The following is a 24,491-nucleotide window of genomic DNA, read 5'->3' as shown; positions in this document are numbered from 1 at the left end:
ATGTTTGTGAAGTGGATGTCTGTTCTGCTGCTCCTGCAGATGAGTTGCTACTTCAGACCTGGGAATTGTGGGAAGGTGTTGGTATGGCCGATGGAATTCAGTCATTGGCTGAATCTGAAGATAATACTGGATGAACTTGCACAGAGGGGTCATGAAGTGACAGTTCTGAGACCTGCATCTTCTATCTTTGTTGATCCCCAAAAATCACCTAGCCTGAAGTTTGAGTCTTATCACACATCTGTCAGTAAAGATGATCTGGAAAAGTATTTCAACAAGTTTGTGGAAGTATGGACTTACGAAGTACCAAGAGATTCATGTTTATCATACTCTCCTTTGCTACAAAACGTTATGGATGAATATTCTGATAAATTTCTAAGTATTTGTAAAGACACAGTTACAAACAAACAACTTATGACAAAACTACAGAATTCCAAGTTTGATGTCGTTTTCTCGGATGCCATTGGCCCCTGTGGGGAGCTGATAGCTGAACTTCTCCAGATCCCTTTTCTGTACAGTCTTCGATTCTCTCCTGGTTATACAATGGAAAAGTACAGTGGAGGATTAATACTCCCGCCGTCTTATGTACCTATGATTCTGTCTGGATTAGGTGGTCAAATGACATTCATGGAGAGGGTAAAAAACATGATATGTATGCTTTATTTTGACTTTTGGTTTCAGATATTTAATGAGAAGAAATGGGATCAGTTTTATAGTGAAACTTTGGGTAAGTTATGTTTCTTATCAGTAGCTTATTAGCCTAAATTTCACAAGCATTTAAATGTATTATGTCACTGAAATACAAAGTGAAGCTGTCTTTTATAGGTGATCCAATGTAATACGAAATTAGCTACCAAAATCACAAACCCTGTAAAAGCTCACAATATTGATCAAATAGAAGCAGGCAGCAGTCCTGACACAGGACATTCTGGTGAGCTAGACAGTTGCAGAAAGATGAAAGCAGACTTCCCTAAGTGAGTTTTTACTCACTTGACTGTTTATTTTAACAAGTCACTTGCTAGTTAACCAAATCTTGATTACTGTAGATTATAGGATGACGTATTTTACAGTTTCAATATGTATATGACATTCAAGAAAACACTGTCTTTTGCATAGGCCACAGTCTTTATTTAAAATGATAATGTGGGATCTAAAATCATGACAAAAGTTTAAGTGTTTCCTGTTCGTGTTGAGTACCTGATTTTTGTTCCTAGCACCCACCCAGACCCAGTGGCTCAAAATTGCCTGCAACTTCAGCTTCAGGGAGCTGCTGCCCTTTTATGGCATCTGCAGGCACCTGAATAATCTTACCACCTACTCACACAGACACATAAATAAAAATATAAATCATAAAATATTTTCTCTGTATTTTCTAGAGAATTCCCTTATTCTTGAAAGATACTATGCTAGTTCACAGGCTTAAAAATGGAAGTGAGGTTCCTGACAATGCCATATCCCTTATTGTGTAATTTCCTAAAATCCATTGTCTAAACACTACAGAAGCAGGGACACTGATGCACTCATTCTTTACTTTTTGAAGTCATGTTTTTTTCTCTTAAAAAATATGCCATAGTTAAGACTGGCCAAAAATTTCTATTCTCATAATTTCTGAAAATATTGATATTGTCTTTATAGGATTAGTACTGTTAGATTTCCTGATATGAAACAGAAGTAGAGGCACTAACCAGAAATTCAGATATTCATCAACTTTACAGCTTCTTTTGCAAAACAAGGAAGAAGGATTGGCTACAAACCACAGTGACCCTGGGGAAGTCTGGCCAGTGTACACAGTGTGGTGTGACTTTTGGACCTGAAATGAGTGCTTATATTTGCACTGTTCCTCTTGAAGATGTAGAGAGAAATAAAATGTGTGCTCATTCATATGGTGGCTTAGTGGGAGATTTCAATGACTATTTATTATTTCAAATTACTGAGGAGACATGAGGTAATTCTTACAGTTTGCTTTAAAAATAAACCCACACTGACATTTTTGTATATTATGTGAGCCACAAATCCATTACACATGCAAATAATGTTACATATTAATTAACACTTGTTCTTAAATGCACATGTTCTACATCAAATATTACTTCTTTTCATTTTTAAGAAAATGTATCGTATATTCAGATGACAATCCTGTCAACTTTTCCCTTCCTTGTGTGCTAATTTTCTCCATCTAGGAAGGCCCACTACCTTCGCTGAGACATTAAGCAAAGCAGAAATGTGGCTCATTAGATCCTATTGGGATCTGGAGTTTCCTCACCCAACTTTACCGAATGTTGACTATATTGGAGGACTCCACTGCAAACCTGCAAAACCCTTGCCTAAGGTAAATATGTTTTTGTAATCTCTTTTTCATTTGATTTAATTTCTGGTGAAAGTGATTCGACACTTCTCCTTACATAGTTCTCCCTGTGATAGAGATAGGAAGTAGAATTAAACATCCGGCTAACTAGGAGTTCAATAAACTCAGGAAAGAATGTGATAGACCTGGGAAATATTCCTATCATAAGTTAAATTAAGTCACTTAGGGTACTCTGTGGTTAGTCATTGGGTAATCCTTAGCAAGCAACTATGAGGATGTAAGTTTCAATCCAACACCCATGTAAAAATTTGGGTGACCCCACATATTACTATGGCATTAGTACTGAGGTTGCAGAAACAGGTTGATACTAGGAGCTTGCTGGCCACTAATCTGTTAAAAATGGTGAGATTTGTTTTCAATGTGAGACAGTCTCAAAAAACTATGTTAAAGATTGATAGAAAAAGACATCAGATTTTAACATTTGGCATCCATGTGCTAAAACAAAGGCAGGGAAGCAATCCAGCGCGCGCACACACACACACACACACACACACACACACACACACACACACATGCATTCATGCACGCTTACACACATAAGCATATACACATACACAAACACACACATGTGCAAAATGCACAAATGCACATATAAACTATTTCACAAAAGATACAGTAATTAAATTAGTTAAACTCATCACATCAGAAACTTGTCAATCTTCAAAAGCTATGATGAACATATATCCGAGGTAATTTTTTGATATCTAGAGAAACAACATAGACATAGTTTATATCTAACCAGTAAACTGCGGAAGTCATCTCTGAAAATATCCTAATTATGCACAATATCAGGAAATTATGAAGTATATGTTTACCATGAAAATATGATTATGTCACAAAGAACCAAGATGTTTTATTAATCATACTAGGAAGTTTGTGTTAACTACCACATACGTACATGCTACAACATAGATATTTCATCAAATACTAGTTCATAATATTAAATCAGCCATTAGAGGAGAAAAATGAAATAGAAAGGGAAAAATATCACCCTTTTTGTAGGGTGAAAACATGTCAATGAAGATATACTTTTATGAATACTTCATATATAATGCGTGCAATTCTGAGTTTTAATTTTGCCAGAGGAAAGTATCTAGAATGTTTGCAGCATAATGCGTGAGTACACTCTGTATTGATGCCAGTGAAATTGAACGTCTTTGACATTGCCATTTTTGTCTTCTGTATGTTCTGACACCACTATTCTAAAAATTCCTAGGAACACTTCAATATTTATTTTCCTAGTTTTCATATAGGTTTTATAAGTAACTTTTCTATAATTGTTATTTAGTCATGAAGCAAATTCTCATCACAGGAAATGGAAGACTTTGTCCAGAGCTCTGGAGAGCATGGTGTTGTGGTGTTTTCTCTGGGGTCAATGGTCGGAAACATGACAGAAGAAAAGGCCAATGCAATTGCGTGGGCCCTTGCCCAGATTCCACAAAAGGTGAGGTAAAGTGCTCCATGAGAGGCAACTGTATACTAAGTCTGTGAAAAGTCCTTGAAGGTCTGATTATGGAAATGAATGTGTGAAAGGTAAAGTTTTAAGAAAGCTCTAATCTACCTTAGCCACATTTAGAAACAGATATTCACAACAGATGCCACAAAGCTACAGAAGTTGTTTTTGACTGAGAGTGACTTGGATAAAACACTGTGACCACTGTGGGCACATTCTGAAAGCCTGGCATGATGATGACTTGCTATCCAGAGTATGTAGACAGCCAAATTCTTCAGAGTCGCTTGTTGTATTTATTGAATATTTAAAGTCACTGCATACATTAGATTTTGCAGGGGAGGGGAGAAGTTTTTTATTTATTATTTCTACCAGAGTAACAGTAAGCTGTAGGTGCAGTTTTCCTGTGCCTACCCAGCTTCTGCAGTGGCTCAGACCCAAGTAAACACAGAGACTTAAAAACTGTATGGCCCTGGCAGGCTTCTTGTTATCTAGTTCTTATATGTTAAAGTAACTCATTTCTATAAATCTATACCTTGCCACGTGGCTCATGGCTTACCGGGTGTCCTTACATCTTGCTTCTCATGGCAGGGGGTGGGGGCAGGGTGGGGTGTGAGGATTGGGGGCTGGCAGTGTCTCCTAACTCAGCCTTCCACTTCCAGAATTCTCCTCTCTGCTTATCCCACCTATACTATACTTCTTGCCCGGCTACTGGCCAATCACCATTTTGTTTATCAATCAATCAGAGCAACACATTCACAGCATACAGAAAGACATCCCCAGAAGTAAGCAGGTATTGAAAAAGTTGGGAATGTAGCATGACTCTACATCCTAACTTTGAACTAGGCCTCTTCAGTGTGCAGGATGAGAGGGTCATTTAACTCTCAATCAGAGTACATTTTTGGCTAATTGAGAGAAAGAGAATTAAAAAAAACTTTCATTCTAGCCTCGACTAGACTGCCAATATGTGTAGGAGAAGCAGATAAAGGAAAGGTAGAGATGGGAGCTTCCCTCACAGTGATCTCTGTCATCATAAAAGATGGAAGACAGGACCCTGCTTGTCACCAGTCAGAGTGAAGCTCCTACCATTCAAGGAAGAAATATGAAAATAAGAAAGAGTCCAGAGGAACCTAAAGTTTAAAAAAAAAGTTTCAGATGACTCATTTCATAAAGCATGCCACAAAGTAATTTCCTATGAATTAAATTTGTATACATTTATGAACATTATGAATATTTATGAACATTTTTGCCTTTTGTAGAATAGCCTCTCTTTAATCACTTACATTAATTTTTCAATCCTTTACATAATTTTATAAGTAACATAGCAAATTCATGTTAGTCATGTGGATAATGCTCCATTTTATGAGATTTTCTGAGAATTCTAACATTAGCTGCTATCAAAGGCTTTAGTTTGGGACTGGTTTTCCTGTCACAAAACATTTTGAACTCTGTAGGAAAATCTGCAGTTCATCATAAAGACTACATAACAATCAGTGAGAAATAAAGTAGTGTCATTAAATTTGGGGATATTTTTCAATACCATTACTTGGGAATAGCAAATTACTTACAAAAGACTGCAAAGAATCCTTGCAGAGATTATTATGCTCATCAATACCCAAATCAGTTCCAATTCAGGCCCCAAATAAGTTAATAATTTTAGAATGCCCTGATGAACCTCATAAAACAGAGCATTTACTACATGTTTAACATATATTTGCTACATTTAATGAACTTCTGAACTAGAGAAGTTCACTGGCTCGGTGTGTTAAATGTTTTCAGTCCAGTGTGATCAGCTCAGTTTAAGTCCCCAAAACCCATATCAAGTCAGAATCAATACTGTATGTCTATAGTGCCAACACTCCTATCAGAGATGAAAGGCAGAAAAAGGAGAATTCCTGTGGGCCAGCAGCAGAAAAAAGTATCAAACAATTTAATTAAGAGATTCTGTCTCCAATAGGAGAGACATCAGGATGAATATCTGAAGAAAGTAGTCTTCTCTATTCCACACAGTTCCATTGGAACTCTTAAACAGCATTCACACACTCGAATTGGCTTGTATATACGCCAACACATACAGAACACCCAGGAAGGGAAAGAGAGAATGAGATCGAGATGGGGGAAGATATTCCAAATCTCAATATTTTCAATAATTGTGGATTCACCTTCAAAATTCTACATGCAATTTTTCTTGCCATTATTGACTAGAGTTTGTTTACTGACATTAAGATTCTTAGAATCCTAAGGCAAAATTGATTTCTCATGAACAAACAATGATTACTTAGATTTGAATTGATGTGAATAAAAAAATGTGAACAAAACTTGTGCAGCTAAAAACAGAGCAAATCTGAACACGGAAAGGGGAGGTTGGTATACAATCCCACCCAAAGCCATGGAACTATTGACAATGATTAGCTTGTAAGAGAGGAAGAGAGTAGCTCCTGATAAGTCCATTGTTCTCTACTGGAAGACCACACATCCGAGAATATTTAGAGTGAACAATTGACCAATTGTGTGGGAAGATTCTTTTTTTAAGGATACCAAGTGGAGCGGATAGGCACAGGGGTGCTTTAGGGAAGATTTGGGTAGGGGAGTGAATATGATAAAAGCATATTACATGAAACTCCCAGAGAAATGAAAAAAATGAAATGTTAGTCTCACTGGATGTGGTCATAGTCATTATATGGACAGCAGATGGAGTTCCAAAGTACAGATAATGCAAGCATGTTCTGAGCCTGTTTGTCCACAGAAATTGCTCTACAAAGAACATATGTCGTTTTGGGTGAAAATGATACAGTAGGTTTAATGTCTTGTTTTAAAACCTGAACTGTCACCATTCCAAAGGTAGTGGCACTTGGAAGAATGGAGCCAATAAAATGAAGCAGATTAAAGTCTCATGCAATAGCCAACTTCATTCAGAGAACCTGACAACATATACTCTGAGAGTTAAGAAACATGAGTTAAGATCACATGAGTTGAAGCTGTATACAATCATAATGACAAGCCATGTGTGGCAAAAACATGTTTTCCGCGGAGGCACCTAAAGGACACTTTAAACATTCTCTGGATTACAATGGCAAGCAGTCGTGGCTAACCTGAAGTACACCCACTCCTGTCTGCTACACCTGGGAGGAGAGCAAAAACACATTCCAAGAAGTAATAGAATAGAAGATGAAATTAAAACAGTTTCCTATCCTTCCATAGTAATGCATAAATGAAATTTGAAAATCCATAGAGTTCAGTAACTCTCTTTAAAACTTATTGTTATTTAGGGGTAATATAATACAGCAAGACTCAAATCCATATACATGTTAACATTGGGTCCTCCCCTCATTTACTAATTGAGCGAGAAGGGTAATGTAAACAGTTAGTATTTTACGGCACTTATGGTGTAAATAAACCCATCCGGATGGCTCATTCTCTTGTGCTATACTACCTGTAGGAGACAATTCAGTGGCGAAAATAAATAGCTTTAAGGCAGCAAAGGATCCACACGATACACAAATGTCTCCTTCAGTTTCAATTCAAAAGCTGTAATTCTTACTTTGCCTCTCTAGATAAAATAAGGACTGTCCAATGCTGTCTCTCCTGTCAGAGATTTAATAGATTGGTAATTTAATAGTAGGCAATTAATATTCCCTAATAATGGTTGAAAGTCATTGTTGAGCTTTTTTTTTGTTTTTTTTTTTTGTTTTGTTTTTTTTTTTTGAGACAGGGTTTCTCTGTGTAGCTTTGTGCCTTTCCTGGGACTCACTTGGTAGTCCAGGCTGGCCTCGAACTCACAGAGATCCGCCTGGCTCTGCCTCCCGAGTGCTGGGATTAAAGGCGTGCGCCACCACCGCCCGGCTCATTGTTGAGCATTTTTAAATTATCGAGTCTAATGGACATTTGCGGGGGCAGGGGTGGTAGTTCTTAGCACTTGTTCTAGTAACTAGTTACCCTGAATATTACACAGTGCATGATCTTTGTACTTTTTGTGGTGTAATAATAAGCCCATTTTTATGCAGCACATCCTGAGTGATGTCATATATGGATCACAGCTCTTTCTCTTTGATGGTGACTAACTATAATGAATAATATTGAATGAACAAAAAAAAAGAAATAAAAAGAAAGGGAAGAATATGGCTGTTCCTAATTATGGTGGAGGAGAAGGTTTAGTATAGATATATGATAGCATAGCCAGAGGCAGGGATAGGGACAGAGAGAGTCCAGAGTGGTCGTGAACAAACTGAGCTGTGCCATGTGAGGAGAAGGGAGAGGGAAAGGTAGAGGGGAGAGAGGGGACCAGATGGCCAAAGGTACAAAAAAGAGCGGGCATACAAAATTGTTGGATTATCTAGGGAAGACCAGCACAGCCCTCTGGGCTGGAGAGTTCAGGAAAGGGGGCAGTGTATGCCAGCCAGAAGGTCCCTGTGACAGGTAGGGTCTGAGGGATTGAAGGGAAAACAGACAGCCAGGTCAGCCTTGAAATGTGAGATAGGCACCTCAGCCATTTGTCCCAGGTTTGAAACCTAACAAATGCAAGCCTGAGGAAGGGCCTCACTCACAAGCTCTAAAAGCTTTCCTACATAATATTGACACTTAATAGAGGATTTGTCATGCCTTGAGGTAATACAGTCCATTGATATCAGAGCTGAGGTTCTTTATGATTGAATGAGGAACAGAAAAGGCCAAATATACCTTATTATCAGGATGAATATGTATAATATAAAAGCAATCTTTTAAATGTCAAGCTATTGAAGGCCAATCTTTAACAATAGCTGTCTGCAGGTAAAACAGGCTGGCATTAACATTTCAGAAGTCAATCAACCATCTCCATTTACCAGATTGTGTTTTAATTACAAAAACCGGTGAATTCCAGGGAGAAAAAAGAGGGCTTTATGTACCCATTCTCCACTGTTCTCTGTCTAACTTGTGAAGACCCCATAACTTCTCTCTTAGAAACAGGCCATTAGGTATCCAGACGGGGTCACTAGATTTTCATATAATTTTGTCTCCTATGAAAAACCGAAGCCATGCTTATGATCTTATCCATGTGAGAACATAGGTTCACTAATCCCTTATAACTCTTTTCATAGTCCTTTTCATTTTTGATAACTCAATCTTTTCATCAGCAATTGCGATTGTGAAGAATGGGCAGCCTTAAAGGTGGGCATATAGATTTCTTCATGAGTTTGTTATAGAAAGTCTCTCAATCAGAATATAAGTAACATAAGGTTGGAGAACTTCCATTATGGCTCATGGGCCCGTCCACTGTAATTTGTAGCATTTTGTTTAATCTTGCTAGAGTTCATAGTTCCCAACTTTATCAGGGTTGAATTTACAAATCCATAACAGGTCATTCATGAGGCCATTATTCCATGGTTATAAGAGAAACATCAGTTCCATGACCAATTAATCTTGTAAACATTTTTCCTCTTATTTTTAAATCTAATAATTGTTTATCATTTTCCTTTAATATGGTGCTTAATGCTACAGTCTTTTCTGTACTACTGAATCCTCAATCACACAGCTAGGTTTTTTTTTTTTCATGTAGAAACTATACACAGTAAAATAACTGCAATTTTTTTCTCCTGCTTTAAATGGCCAATTAGTAGGCACTGTGATCAAGATGGCAATTTTACCTGTATAATCTTCATCAATGACTCTTGTATGAACTATGATTCCTTTCATGGATAAACTATTGCAACCCGATAAAAGTCTAACTGTTTGAGGTAGGATAGGACCCTCAACATGTTTCCCTATTGTTGACTGGTACTGTTATTGTTGTCAGGCAATTGTATTGCCATCCTTATCTTATTTAGATCAGCATTTCTAAAGCCAATGTTTTCCTTTCTTTCATATAGGGCATACCAGGAGCTCATTGATTCTGAACATTCAGTTTTTATAGGGGCAATTTACATTGCTTCTTTAAGTAGACACTCTGCTAACATCTGTTTTTGTGTAGCATAGATTACTATAGCAGCTAATTTTGCTCTATGTTTATAGATCCATACATTTCCGCATAACTTTAGAAAGTCCATAACATTTTCTATCTCTCTTTGAGGCTTGATTAATCCTTGGCAATCCTCATTGGCACTGATCAGAAGCAAACTGTTTTAATAATAACTCTTGAATTTGTTCTGCCTTTATTGATTTTTGAATAGCAACTTTGAGTCTCCCTATGAAGCTATCATAAGACTCAGAGGGACTATGCACATTTTTTAAAACTAGACCCGAAGTCAGATTCCATATCAGTGTCCAGGCTGCCATGACTATGATCATAAATTGTGGGAGAGCTGCAGGAGGCATATTATGTAGCTAATAATCTGTTATTGTGTAATAACTCTGTCATTATATCACATGCGACATTTCTAGGATTACCCCTCAGTCCTAGCTGTAGAACTTTTTTTGGGCTTCATCTGCAGGCCACACTTGCCACTGAAGAAGCTTGAAAGGGCCAAGAACCATTTTAACTATTATATGAAAATCATATGGCAATCATTGTGCATTATTGTTCCAACCAAAAATATATTCACAAGTACATAGAGCAGTAGGTATATAGGAAGTACAAGCCTTCTTAAAATCTTTCATTGTATCCATTCTAGTCCCTGATAAACATTTTGATTTTCTTGAAATTTCACTGGGAGTACCAAGCTCAGCTTGTGATGCCAGAGAATTGTTAAATAAATTCTTTTTTGATGCCATACCCTAGCTTATTTAGATTGTAAAGCTAGGTTTCTCATAGGCTCTCCTAAATCTCATCAAAACAATTGAGAGAATCCAAGATTAGATTTATTATCAGACCTCACCAGATGATTCAGGATATTCTTTAGGCAATACAGGAAACATCTTTAAAGGAGACTCCAATAAGGGAGCTGAGCGAGCCATCTCCTGCACAGATATCAGTGGTGCAATTTATCTACACTGGGAAAATCTTCTCTTGTTTTTTTCCTTTACCTTCGTTACCAATTTTCTGATGTGATCATCCAGTTTATATTCATGCAAGGAATTAGCCATCTCTTCCTCATGGTTAATAACTTCCTTATTTTTTATCTTCCTTAAGTATTTTAATAATAGTCAAAATCAATGCCCAAGTGACCCAAAATTGAATGGGAATCTTTTCTCCTCATTTATATGCCTTTTATATTCAATCAGACTCTGTCCCACACTTCTTCATCTGAAGAACCTTCTTCTGGAAACTAGGAATTATAGTCACCAGAAATTTGTACAGACTAACACAGACTAATACCTGTGATTCTGTGCACCTCCCTTCTTTAAAAAAAAAAAAAAAAGAATGCACAAGCCTCAACAAAAGGCAAAGCCTTCCTTGGTTTCTGCCCCATTTTTCTTATTCACCTCCTTCTGTGAGGGTTCCCCCTCTCCTATCACGTAGCCAATTTCAGCTGCCTGTTTAGAAGCCATTTAAAACAACTCCAGAGACAGTGGGTCTTGGGAGAATGGAGCTGATAAATGGGGCAGACTAAAGTCTCATGCCATAGCCAATTTTATTCAGAGAATCAGACAATGCATACTCTGAGGGTTAAGAAAGGTCACATGAGCAAAGATCACATGAGTTGAAGCTGTATATAATCAAAAGGACAAGTCATGTATGACAAAAAAATCAAAAAACAAACTAACTAACAAACATGTTTTTCCATAGAGGCTGTCTTAGATGGGTTTTTATTGCTGTGAAGAGACAGCATGACCACGGCCACACTTATAAAGAAAACATTTAATTATGGTGACTCAATGACAGTTTCAGAGAATCAGTTCATTATCATCATGAAGGAGAGCATGGCAGCATGCAGGAAGACATGGTGATGGAGGTGAAAGTGTAACATTCACATACAACAGGAACTCCACTGACAGTCAAACTGAGGAAAGCTTAAGCAAAAGAGACCTCAAAGCCGACCCCTTAAGTGACACACTTCCTCTAACACAGCCACACCTCCTAATAGTGCCACCTGCTTAGGTGGCCATTTTCTTGCAAACCACCACAGAGTCACAAAAAGGACAGTTTAAACATTCTCTGGATAACAACAGCAAGCAGCAGTGGTTAACCTGAAGTAGACCCACTCCTATCTGCTACACCTGGGAGGAGGGTAAAAACACATGCCAAGAACAATCACGTGTTTTGAAGAAATTGAGGTCACAAGACCCTTGTTCTGTTTTCTTAGAGTGTTCTCTAAAGCACTCAGAATTCTCATGTGACTCCATTCCAGGACAATGTTCCATCTCTACACTATGCAAGGTTACTTCAGGATGGGTCAGATGACTCCATATTTATTGGCCAACATGATGGCATTGTTTCAAGAACTACAGACCAGAGAGAATTGTGGAACAGAAATATTTGTCATGAATGAATAATCAAGGACAAAAACTTGAAATTCATTAAAAATAACATGGAAAAAGTGAATTAAAGTAAACTCTAAAGCATTTACAATATAATGATATTTAAACTAGACTATCAAACTATCAAAATATATTTATTAAAATATAAATTATTAGTAATGTGCTACTCTTTTCTGAAATTGAATTATATCAACATGGCAGTGTATTAAATATTTTCATGCATCATCAACCATCTCATTTGTCTAAAGATCTCTGCTTGGAAAATGATGATGATGTTCATCCTGTCTGAATGGAAAAATAATCACAGAGACTGCTGACACATTCTTCGTCTCAGTCTCTCAATAGTTCTCATTTCTCACCTCCTCTGATTTCTCCATCCCTCCTATGGGAGGTATTCAACTATGTTATATCTAAACTTAAAAGGTTCTATTTTGATTATTTCTGTTTTTGAAATTATAATACAATTACATCATTTTTCCCTTTTCATTCCTCTCTCCAAACCCTCTCATATCCATGTTCCTTGCTCTCTTTCAGATTCATAAATATTTTTTCATTGTTTTGGTTACATACATATATGCATATGTATACTCACATATTCCTAAATATAACCTGCTCAGTCTGTGTAATATTAAATTTGTCTCCAGCAATAAAGATTATCTAACACTTAACAGGTTCTTTGGAGATTTGATGGTAAAACACCGGACACCTTAGGACCCAATACCAGAGTCTACAATTGGCTCCCCCAGAATGACCTTCTAGGTAAGACTCTGAAAAAACAAACCTATCCTAGTTGACTTCAAAATCCCTTATACTACACTTAGTGATTGTATTGTTTATTTAAGATAACAAGTTCTGGTGTGTACTTGGTCTTTTTTAACACCCATTTCCTCTTATCTACCATGTGCTCCAAGTGTTTAAGTAGAAATCAGTATTTCATAGTTCAAGTCTCAAGTCATAAACCAATCTGCAAACATCTCTCTGTAAAGTTAGTATCTTCTTGCTCTAAACAGGAAAACATTTCACTCAGGTTATGAGTATAGGAATCTTCATGTAGGTTTTCTTGTGATAAGGAGAGAGCAAACTAAATAAATGATGTAAACTAAATAAACAAATTTAATTAATTAAAAAAAATATTCATGCAGAAAATCTCCTTTCAGTTCCTGATAGTATACATTTCTCATTTCATGTCTAAGTCTGTTAATTAATGCTAACCAGAATTCATCTTATTCTAGGTCATCCAAAAACCAAAGCCTTTGTAACTCATGGTGGAGCTAATGGCCTCTATGAGGCGATCCATTTTGGAATCCCTATGATTGGCATTCCTTTGTTTGGAGAACAAAATGATAATATTGCCTACATGGTGGCCAAAGGAGCAGCTGTTGCATTAAATATTAGAACGATATCGGGGTCAGATTTGCTCAATGCACTGAAGGCAGTTATAAACAATCCTTCGTGAGTATAACATTTTAATATGTGTATATGTTATTTATTTATTATTCATTATCCTTCTTACTGAAGACTAAAGGAGCAACAATTTTCCTGAAGGCAAAAATAATGGTAGTTACAGAGACAAATTAGGGCATGATTCAGTCCATTGGTGTTTCTCTTTCTGCTTTACACAAATACGCAAAAACCAGGGATTTTTTTTCTACTAACACCTCCCAACACTAGTATGTACTTTGTACACAAAGTTATTAATAATTACTTATGGATAACTGAAGTTTTATATAATCAAATAATATCTCATTTTGATATATTTTGTATTTAAGGTTTAGCTGTCTCCAAACTCCACCTTAGGAATATTTGATCTTTTCCCATTTTTCCTTTGCTATGATTAATCTTTTTTTTTTCATGTGTTATCTTAGTACTTCTTTTTTTTTATTTTAATTTATTTTGCAATACAATTCAGTTCTACTTATCAGCCACGGATTCCCTTGTTCTCCCCCCTCCCGTCCCCCTCACCTTCTCCCCAACCCCCCCCCCATTCCCATCTCCTCCAGGGCAAAGCCTTCCCCACAGACTGAGGTCAACCAGGTAGACTCAGTCCAGGTAGGTCTAGTCCCCTCCTCCCAGGCCGAGCCAAACAATCCTGCAAGGGCCCCAGGTTTCAAACAGCCAACTCATGCAATGAGCACAAGATCTGGTCCCACTGCCTGGATGCCTCCCAAACAGATCAAGCCAATCAACTGTCTCACCCATTCGGAGGGCCTGATCCAGTGGGGACCCCTCAGCCATTGGTTCATAGTTCATGTGTTTCCATTCATTTGGCTATTTGTCCCTGTGCTTTATCCAACCTTGGTCTCAACAATTCTCGCTCATATAAACCCTCCTCATTCTCACTAATTGGACTCCCAGAGATCCACCCAGGGCCTAGTCATGGATCTCTGCATCCAGATCCCTCAGTAGTTGGATGAGGTTTCTAGCACAACAATTAGGGTGTTTGGCCATCCCATCACCAGAGTAGGTCAGTTCGGGCTGTCTCTCGACCATTGCCGGCAGTCTGTTGTGTGGGTATCTTTGTGGATTTCTGTGGGCCTCTCTAGCACTTTGCTTCTTCCTATTCTCATGTGGTCTTCATTTACCATGGTCTCCTATTCCTTGTTCTCCCTCTCTGTTGTTGATCCAGCTGGGATCTCCCGCTCCCCCAAGCTCTCTCTCCCTCGACCCTCGCCTTTCATTACCCCCACTCATGTCCAAACTGTTCATGTAGATCTCATTCCATTTCTCTGTCATTGGGCGATCCCTGTGTCTTTCCTGGAGTCCTGTTTTCCAGGTAGCTTCCCTGGTGATGTGAGTAGCAGACAAGTCATCCTTGTTTCATGTCTAGTATCCTGCTATGAGTGAGTACATACCATGTTTGTCTTTCTGAGTCTGGGTTACCTTACTCAGGATGATTTTTTTCTAGATCCATCCATTTCTCTGCAAACCTCATGATGTCATTGCTTTTCTCTGCTGAGTAGTATTCCATTGTGTATATGTACCACATTTTGTTTATCCATTCTTCAGTTGAAGGGCATCTAGGTTGTTTCCATGTTCTGGCTATTACAAACAATGCTGATATGAACATAGCTGAACAAGTGCTCTTATGGTGTGGTTGAGCATTCCTTGGGTATATGCCCAAGAGTGGTATAGCTGGATCTTGGGGGAGATGGATTCCCAATTTTCTAAGAAAGCGCCATATTGATTTCCAAAGTGGTTGTACAAGCTTGCATTCCCACCAGCAGTGGAGGAGAGTTCCCCTAGCTCCACATCCTCTCCAGCATAAGGTGTCTTCAGTGTTTTTGATCTTAGCCATTCTGACAGGCATAAGGTGGTATCTCAGAGTTGTTTTGATTTGCATTTCCCTGATGATTAGTGATGTTGAGCAATTCCTTAAATGTCTTTCAGCCATTTGAGTTTCCTCTGTTGAGAATTCTCTGTTTAGTTCTATAGCCCATTTCTTAATTGGACTGTTGGGCATTTTGATGTCTAATTTCTTGAGTTCCTTATATATTCTGGATATCAGTCCTCTGTCAGATGTGGGGTTGGTGAAGATCTTTTCCCATTCTGTAGGCTGTCGCTTTGCCTTGTTGACCATATCCTTTGCTCTACAAAAGCTTCTCAGTTTCAAGAGGTCCCATTGATTGATTGTTTCTCTCAGAGTCTGTGCTACTGGTGTTCTATTTAGGAAGTAGTCTCCTATGCCAATGCGTTCAAGACTACTTCCTACTTTCTCTTCTAGCAGGTTCAGAGTAGCTGGATTTATGTTGAGGTCCTTGATCCACTTGGACTTAAGTTTTGTGCACGGTGATAGATATGGATCTATTTGCAGCCTTCTACATGTTGATATCCAGTTTTGCCAGCACCATTTGTTGAAGATGCTTTCTTTTTTCCATTGTGCACTTTTGACTTCTTTGTCAAAAATTATATGTTCATAGGTGTGCGGATTAATGTCAGGGTCTTCAATTCGATTCCATTGGTCCACATGTCAGTTTTTATGCCAGTACCAAGCTGTTTTTATTACTGTAGCTCTATAGTAGAGCTTGAAGTCAGGGATCGTGATGCCTCCAGAAGTTGTGTTATTGTACAGGATTCCTTTGGCTATCCTGGGTTTTTTGTTTTTCCATATGTATTTGAGTATTATTCTTTCCAGGTCTGTGAAGAATTGTGTTGGTATTTTGATGGGGATTGCATTGAATCTGTAGATTGCTTTTGGTAAGATTGCCATTTTTACTATGTTAGTCCTGCCTATCCATGAGCATGGGAGATCTTTCCATTTTCTGACATCTTCTTCAATTTCTTTTTTCAGGGACTTAAAGTTCTTGTCATATAGGTCCTTCACTTGCTTGGTTAGTGTTACCCCAAGGTATTTTATGTCATTTGTGTGGCTATAGTAAAGGGTGATGTATCTCTGATTTCCTTCTCCGCTTCTTTGTCCATTGTATATAGGAGGGCTACTGATTGTTTTGAGTTGATCTTGTATCCTGCTATGTTCCTGAAGGTGTTTATAAGCTGTATCAGTTCCTTGGTGGAATCTTTGGGGTCGCTCAAGTATACTATCATGTCATCTGCAAATAGGGAAAGCTTGACTTCTTCCTTTCCAATTTGTATCCCCTTAATCTCCTTATGTTGTCTTATTGCTCTGGCTAGAACTTCAAGTACTATATTGAATAAGTATGGGGAGAGCGGACAGCCTTGCCTCGTTCCTGATTTTAGTGGAATTGCTTTGAGTTTCTCTCCATTTAATTTGATGTTGGCTGTTGGCTTGCTGTAAATTGCCTTTATTATGTTTAGGTATGTTCCCTGTATTCCTGATCGCTCCAATACCTTTATCATGAAGGGGTGTTGGATTTTGTCAAATGCCTTTTCTGCATCCAGTGAGATGATCATATGGTTTTTTTCTTTGAGTTTGTTTATATGGTGTATTACATTGACGGACTTTCGTATGTTGAACCACCCTTGCATTCCTGGAATGAATCCTACTTGATCATGGTGGATAATTGTTTTGATGTGTTCTTGGAGTCTGTTTGCCAGTATTTTATTGAGTATTTTTGCATCAATGTTCATGAGGGAGATTGGTCTGTAGTTCTCTTTCTTTGTTGTATCCTTGTTTGGTTTAGGAATTAGGGTTAATTGTAGCCTCGTAGAAGGAGTTTGGTAATGTTCCTTCTGTTTCTATTGTGTGGAACAATTTAGAGAGTATTGGTATTAACTCTTCTTTGAAGATCTGGTAGAATTCTGCGCTGAAACCATCTGGTCCTGGGCTTTTTTTGGTTGGGAGACTTTTAATGACTGTTTCTATTTCCTTAGGGGTTATTGGGCTATTTAAATAGTTTATCTGGTCTTGATTTAACTTAGGTATGTGGTACCTATCCAGAAAGTTATCCATTTCTTTTAGGTTTTCCAGTTTTGTTGAATAGAGGTTTTTGAAGTATGACCTGATGATTCTCTGGATTTCCTCAATGTCTGTTGTTATGTCCCCCTTTTCATTTCTGATTTTGTTGATTTGGATGCTCTCTCTCTGTCTTTTGGTTAGTTTGGATAAGGGCTTGTCTATCTTGTTGATTTTCTCAAAGAACCAACTCTTTGTTTCATTAATTTTTTGTATTGTTCTCTTTGTTTCTATTTTATTGATTTCAGCTCTCACTTTGATAATTTCCTGGCGTCTACTTTTCCTGGGAGACTGTGCTTCTTCTTGTTCTAGAGCTTTCAGGTATGCTGTTAAGTCTCTAGTGTGAGACATCTCCAACTTATTTATGTGAGCATTTAGTGCTATGAATTTCCCTCTTAGTACTGCTTTCATAGTGTCCCATAAATTTGGATATGTGGTGTCTTCATTTTCATTGATCTCTAGGAAGTCTTTAATTTCTTTCTTTATTTCTTCCTTAACCCATTGGTGATTCAGTTGGGTATTATTCAGTTTCCATGAGATTGTAGGTTTTCTGTAGTTTTTGTTGTTGTTGAAATCCAACTTTAGACCATGGTGGTCTGATAGAACACAGGAGGTTATTCCAATTGTTTTGTATCTGTTTAGATTTGTTTTGTGGCCAAGTATGTGGTCAATTTTAGAGAAGGTTCCATGGGGTCCTGAGAAGAAGGTATATTCTTTTTTGTTAGGATGGAATGTTCTGTAGATATCGATTAAGTCCATTTGAGTCATGACATCAGTTAAGTCCTTTATTTCTCTGTTAAGTTTCAATTTGGGAGATCTGTCCAGTGGTGAAAGTGGGGTGTTGAGGTCTCCCACTATTAATGTGTGGGGTTTTATATGTGATTTAAGCTTTAGTAATGTTTCTTTTACATATGTGGGTGCCCTTGTGTTTGGGGCATAAATATTCAGAATTGAGACTTCATCTTGGTGGATCTTTCCTGTGATGAGTATGTAATGCCTTTCTTGATCTCTTTTGATTGATTTTAGTTTGAAGTCTATTTTGCTGGATATCAGGATGGCTACACCCGCTTGTTTCTTAAGACCGTTTGATTGGAAAGTCTTTTCCCAGCCTTTTATTTTTAGGTAGTGTCTATCTTTGAATTTGAGATGTGTTTCTTGTATGCAGCAGAAAGATGGGTCCTGCTTTCATATCCATTCTGTAAGCCTCTGTCTTTTTATAGGTGAATTAAGTCCATTGATATTGAGGGAAATTAATGACCAGTGATTGTTCATTCCTGTTATTTTTTGGTGGTGATGTGTGTGTACTTCTATACGTTGGGGTTTACTGCTGTGGCTTTATCTGTTGCCTGTGTTTTCGAGGGTGTATCTGACTTCCTTAGGTTGGAATTTTCCTTCTAGTGCTTTCTGTAGGGCTGGGTTTGTGGATAAGTATTGTTTAAATCTGGCTTTGTCATGGAATGTCTTGTTCACTCCATCTATGGTGATTGAAAGTTTTGCTGGGTATATTAGTCTAGGCTGACATCCATGGTCTCTTAGTGTCTGCATTACATCTGTCCAGGTTCTTCTGGCTTTCAAAGTCTCCATTGAGAAATCGGGTGTTATTCTGATGGGTTTGCCTTTATATGTCACTTGGCCTTTTTCCTTTGCTGCTCTTAATATTCTTTCTTTATTCTGTACGTTTAGTTGTTTAACTATTATGTGGCGAGGGGACTTTTTTGGGGGGTCTAGTTTGTTTGGTGTTCTATAAGCTTCTTGTATCTTCATAGGCATTTCCTTCTTTAAGTTGGGAAAATTTTCTTCTATGATCTTGTTGAATATATTTTCTGTGCCCTTAAGTTGGTATTCTTCTCCTTCTTCGACCCCTATTATTCTTAGGTTTGGTCTTTTCATGGTGTCCCAAATTTCTTGGACATTTTGGTTCATGACTTTGTTGGCTTTAGTGTTCTCTTTGACTGATGAATGCATTTCTTCTACTGTATCTTCAATGCTAGAGATCCTCTCTTCCATCTCTTGCATTCTGTTGATTATTCTTGCATCTGAAGTTCCCAATCGTTTTCTCAGATTTTCTATTTCCAGCATTCCCTCTGTTTGTGTCTTCTTCATTTTTTCTATTTCCCTTTTCAGGTCTTGGACTGTTTCCTTCATTTGTTTCATTGATTTTTCTTGATTTTCTCTCAGTACTTTATTGTTTTCTTCCAGGACTTTATTGATTTCTTCTAATTTGTTTGCCCTTTCCTCTAGTTGTTTACAGCGTTCTTCACATTTTTTTGTCTTTTCCTCTACACAAGCCTCTAGCTTCTTCATTATGTCATTCATAAGGCTGTTTTCTTCTGCTTCTTCCAATTTCTGATGTTCAGGTCTAGGTGTTGGAGGAGGGCTAGGGCCTGGTGATGCTGTATTGCTATTCATTTTGTTGTATATGTTTCTGCCTTGACGTCTGCCCATCTCCTTGTGGTTTGTTCTTGGCCTTATCCGCACACTTGGTTCAGACAGACCAGTGTTCCAAAAGGGAAGTCCAGAGCAAGATGGGAGCTGGGGGCCGGCCTCTAAGTCTCAGGAAGAGGCTTGGGGCTCAGGCGGATGGGCGTGGGGGCAGGGCGTGGAGACTGCAGGGACTGCCAGGGGTCTTGGGGAAAGGGATCTTTCCCAGTGGGGCTAGCAGGGAACCTGCCCAGTGGCCAGAACCTGGGGCCAAGTTGGGCAGGTCTTCCCTGGAGTGGCTGGTGCCCAGGGATGGGGTCCGGGGCAAGGAAGGGCACTCACCAGTGTTCCAAAAGGGAAGTCCGGAGCAAGATGGTCGCTATGATTAATCTTACATGCTCAAGGAGCTCAGACATGCCTCTGAAGATCTTCCTAGTCATGGACAGAAAACATAATTAATTTTCCTTCTACTTTTGTGTAATTATCTTTATTATCTACACAAAAATTACACACATGCATTTTTTATTCATTATGTAAGTTGATGTGAATTTTACTTCTTTCAGCTATAAAGAGAAAGCTATGTGGTTATCAACCATTCACCATGACCAGCCCATAAAGCCCCTGGACAGAGCCGTCTTCTGGATTGAGTTTGTCATGCGCCACAAAGGGGCCAAGCATCTGAGGCCACTTGCCTATAACCTCACCTGGTACCAGTACCACTCTCTGGATGTGGTTGGATTCCTACTAGCCTGTGTGGCAGCCTTGGCTTTCTTTACCATAAAATCCTGCTTATTCATTTATCAAAAGTTTTCGAAGATGGGAAAGAAAATGAAGAATGAGTAGAGCTCATTGAGAATGTACTACATGAACTAAATTTCAGCATCACTGTAATTTATGAACTGCCTTCCAAATATTCACTGATTAATTTATCAAGTCATATCTTCTTTGGAGAGAGGAAAGGGAAGGGAAAAAATAATGTAATTGTATTATAATCTCAAAAACTAAAAGACATAATAAAAATGAAAACCCTGAGCAAGCTATAAGGAACAACCTAGTAAGCAGAGTCCCTCCATTACATCTGCTTCAGTTCTGCCTTCTGATTCGTGTCTTTAACCTCTGACCTACTTTTCCTCAGTAATGGACAGGGAGCTATGAGATGAAATAAGCCCTCCCCTTTCTCAAATAAAAATGATTTTTTAAAAAATTCAAACAAAGGAGAGGCCTGGGCCTGGGCAGAGGCAGGCACCACTGTGATGAGTAAATACGTGGTGGAGAGATAGGAGAGAAAGAGAAGTGGAAGCAGTTTGTGCTCTTCGAAGGGAGGCAGAACTGCAGACGTGAAGGCAGCAGGGAACAACCCGATGTCAGAGGCCTGCACTGCCACCTGAGGCCACGGTGATACCTGTGATGCCACAGAGGGCCATATCTGGGTCCGTGGACTTTCTGTATCAGGGGTCTGTGTCAATGTCCATGGTGATGTGGACCTCCTTGGTCTGGGCTGCCATTTGAGGTCATGTTAATGTCTGAGTACTGTGCTGAGCGGGTCCAATCACTCACCAGCCACCACACTGTAGCATCAGAGGTGACATGAACACTTGCCTTTGCACTGTGGGAGAGCTGGCCCCCTATGCCAGTGTAGAAGAGCTGACCTCATGACTTAGTATGGGAGAGCTGGCCCCCTATGCCGGTGTAGAAGAGCTGACCTCATGACTTAGTATGGGAGAGCTGGCCCCCTATGCCAGTGTAGAAGAGCTGGCCTCATGACTTAGTATGGGAGAGCTGCCCCCCTATGACAGTGTAGAAGAGCTGGCCTCATGACTTAGTATGGGAGAGCTGGCCCCCTATGGCGGTGTAGAAGAGCTGACCTCATGACTTAGTGTGGGAGAGCTGGCCCTCTATGACAGTGTAGAAGAGCTGACCTCATGACTTAGTGTGGGAGAACTGGGCCCCTATGACAGTGTAGAAGAGCTGGCCTCATGACTTAGTATGGGAGAGCTGGCCCCCTATGGCGGTGTAGAAGAGCTGACCTCATGACTTAGTGGGGGAGAGCTGGCCCCCTATGGCGGTGTAGAAGAGCTGACCTCATGACTTAGTGTGGGAGAACTGGGCCCCTATGACAGTGCAGAAGAGCTGGCCTCATGGCTTAGTGGGGGAGAGCTGGCCCCCTATGCTGGTGTAGAAGAGCTAACCTCATGACTTAGTGGGGGAGAGCTGGCCCCCTATGGCGGTGTAGAAGAGCTGGCCTCATGGCTTAGTGGGGGAGAGCTGGCCCCCTATGGCGGTGTAGAAGAGCTGACCTCATGACTTAGTGGGGGAGAGCTGGCCCCCTATGGCGGTGTAGAAGAGCTGGCCTCATGGCTTAGTGGGGGAGAGCTGGCCCCCTATGGCGGTGTAGAAGAGCTAACCTCATGACTTAGTGGGGGAGAGCTGGCCCCCTATGGCGGTGTAGAAGAGCTGACCTCATGACTTAGTGGGGGAGAGCCATTCTGTTCCTCATCTTGGCAGTGCAGCAGAGCTGGCCCTGTTGGTATGGATGTAGAAGAGCTGGTCCTGATGATGTGAGCACAGGAGTGGCAGCCCCATCCTTCATCTGTACATTATGGGAGAGCTGGCCCTGGTGACATGGGCAAGGGAGAGCTGGTGGGCTGACCAACTCAGCCACCACCCAGGCCTAGATCTGTAGCTTTGAGCTGACTCACCCCAACACCTACCCCATCTAGGAGCTGCTGGAGTTGATGAAGGGCCTGTTCCTGCAGAACCAAAGTTGGAGGAGCTCCATGACACAGGGCAACAACAGGATATCTTACAGGAATCTCAGTAGGATCCAGCTCCAATAGCCAGAAGCCTCGAACCAGACCATTGACACTTTGCAATGAACATTTTCAAGTAAAGCTGTTTGTACAAAAGAGTATAAGGTGTGAGACACCATGGCACACTGCAGCTTCTCCCATGAGACCTTTTGTAATTTTTATTTTCTATTTTCTTTTATGGAGGAGGTTACAGGGGTGGAAGACAGATATGGAAGGACTGGGAAATGAGTGGGATTGGAGTGCATGATTTGAAATTTCCAAAGAAGCAGTAAAAAGTTTATGGGAAAAATTCAAACAAACAAAGAAATAATGCTTATTCTAAAATTAAATAATAGTGTGAAAAAAATGCAATGAATAATGATCTCATTCTGACCTCTCCTCTCAAATTCATAATAGTCATGATTACAGTTGGATGTTGGGTAATTACATGTATGTGAGGTAGTTGGTTCAATGATTAATTTAAAAACAATAACTGAAAAATTTATATGTCTTATCATAATATCCTACTGATGATTGTCTCAGAACAGAAAAGGCAGACAATGTTAAGTGGAGTTAAAGAAAAGAATGAAATTGTATTGTAAAAGAGGTAGAAAATGTAAATAAAATGAACTGTCTTTTTATCAGAATGCCGAACAAGACAAAGTTCTATATTTAATAAATTTGGAAATACACTATCTGACAAACATCCTTCCACAGTTAGCATTTCTTCAAATATCAAAGTTCATGGTTAAGGTTAAATGTTGCTCTTAAAATTACACTTTGCTCATCAGCTGTACCGTTTAGAATTAGGCAACCAAATAAGAGTGAAGATACAGAGGGCATAGACAGTGGGCTGTGAGGACCTCAGCAACTAGCATGCCCACACAAGATTTGTCTTTTGAGTGCACTCAGCATATTCACACAAACATTTCTTTTAATGTCATGTTAATAAAAGTCAAACAGAAACCTCACCAAGCAGGGAACAGTTGCCAGGCAGAAAATGCTGCTGCAGGTTTCCATTGGGAAATCTCCTCCCATGAGGATGCTTAGGAAGCATGCCATGGTGTAGTCCTTCATCTGTGTCAGGTCAGCACATGTGAGGGTCCAGAAGGTCCCTGAGAGCACAGGTGGACATGTGTGAGCTTATCACCAATGCTGGAAGTGCAATGGTAACCAAAGTTAGGGTCACACACAGAGGCCAGTTTCAAAGTCCTCTTGCAGATGAGTATCAACACAAAGGCTCAATAAGCTGTTTCTCAGAAGGAGCACAGCATATGATCCAAGGAGCCACTTCCAAAGTTGCAAGGCTTGTCTATTTTCATTTTGCCTTAGCTTTGTGCTATTAAGGGTCACAGCTTACATCTGATTCACTCACATATCAGTGCAACCTTGTGGTTAGTTCATTAGCACATTAAGGCCTATTTTTAGCTTGGCTCTATCTGGGCTGCTTAGTGGCATCTCTCCTGGGACTGGAATTACAGATGGTTGTGAGACACCATGTGGTTCCTGGAAATTGATCTGGGTCCTTTGGAAGAGAAGCCAGTAATCTTAGCTGCTGAGCCATCTTTTTAGCCTGATATTGACATTATTAAAAAGGAACATATTAACAAGTACAATGTAAATTGAAACATTACAATAGTACTGAAGATAGGCATATCCTTCTAGCTTGCTCTTTTGCTAGCAAAATACCTAAAGGCAGTGTGTGGCACACAGTACAGATGCTGTCAGAGGATGTCAGGTTGGTTTAGTGAATGAATACAATACAAA

General features: G+C 39.3%; 1 protein-coding gene across 3 annotated transcripts; it reads left to right on the top strand.

Annotated features, from left to right (window-relative positions):
* On the top strand, nucleotides 1-20,807 carry LOC128108927 (UDP-glucuronosyltransferase 2B17-like). Of its 3 annotated transcripts, none has more exons than XM_052735936.1 (6): nucleotides 1-476; nucleotides 2,182-2,326; nucleotides 3,675-3,806; nucleotides 12,815-12,902; nucleotides 13,376-13,595; nucleotides 20,499-20,807. In XM_052735936.1, exons 1-6 carry the CDS (start codon nucleotides 1-3, stop codon nucleotides 20,776-20,778), a joined length of 1,341 nt encoding a protein of 446 aa, XP_052591896.1. In that variant the 3' UTR covers nucleotides 20,779-20,807. The 3 variants fall into 3 exon arrangements, with proteins under 3 accessions (XP_052591896.1, XP_052591894.1, XP_052591895.1); XM_052735934.1 differs by having other exon boundaries at nucleotides 1-724; nucleotides 2,178-2,326; XM_052735935.1 differs by having other exon boundaries at nucleotides 1-728.
* Nucleotides 20,808-24,491: the final 3,684 nt, after the last annotated feature.

The sequence above is a fragment of the Peromyscus californicus genome, unplaced genomic scaffold, assembly GCF_007827085.1.
Source record: "Peromyscus californicus insignis strain IS unplaced genomic scaffold, ASM782708v3 Scaffold_13__1_contigs__length_99412109, whole genome shotgun sequence".
NCBI classification, from domain to species: Eukaryota; Metazoa; Chordata; class Mammalia; order Rodentia; family Cricetidae; genus Peromyscus; species Peromyscus californicus.
This window is presented reverse-complemented; position numbering and strand designations above follow the sequence as displayed.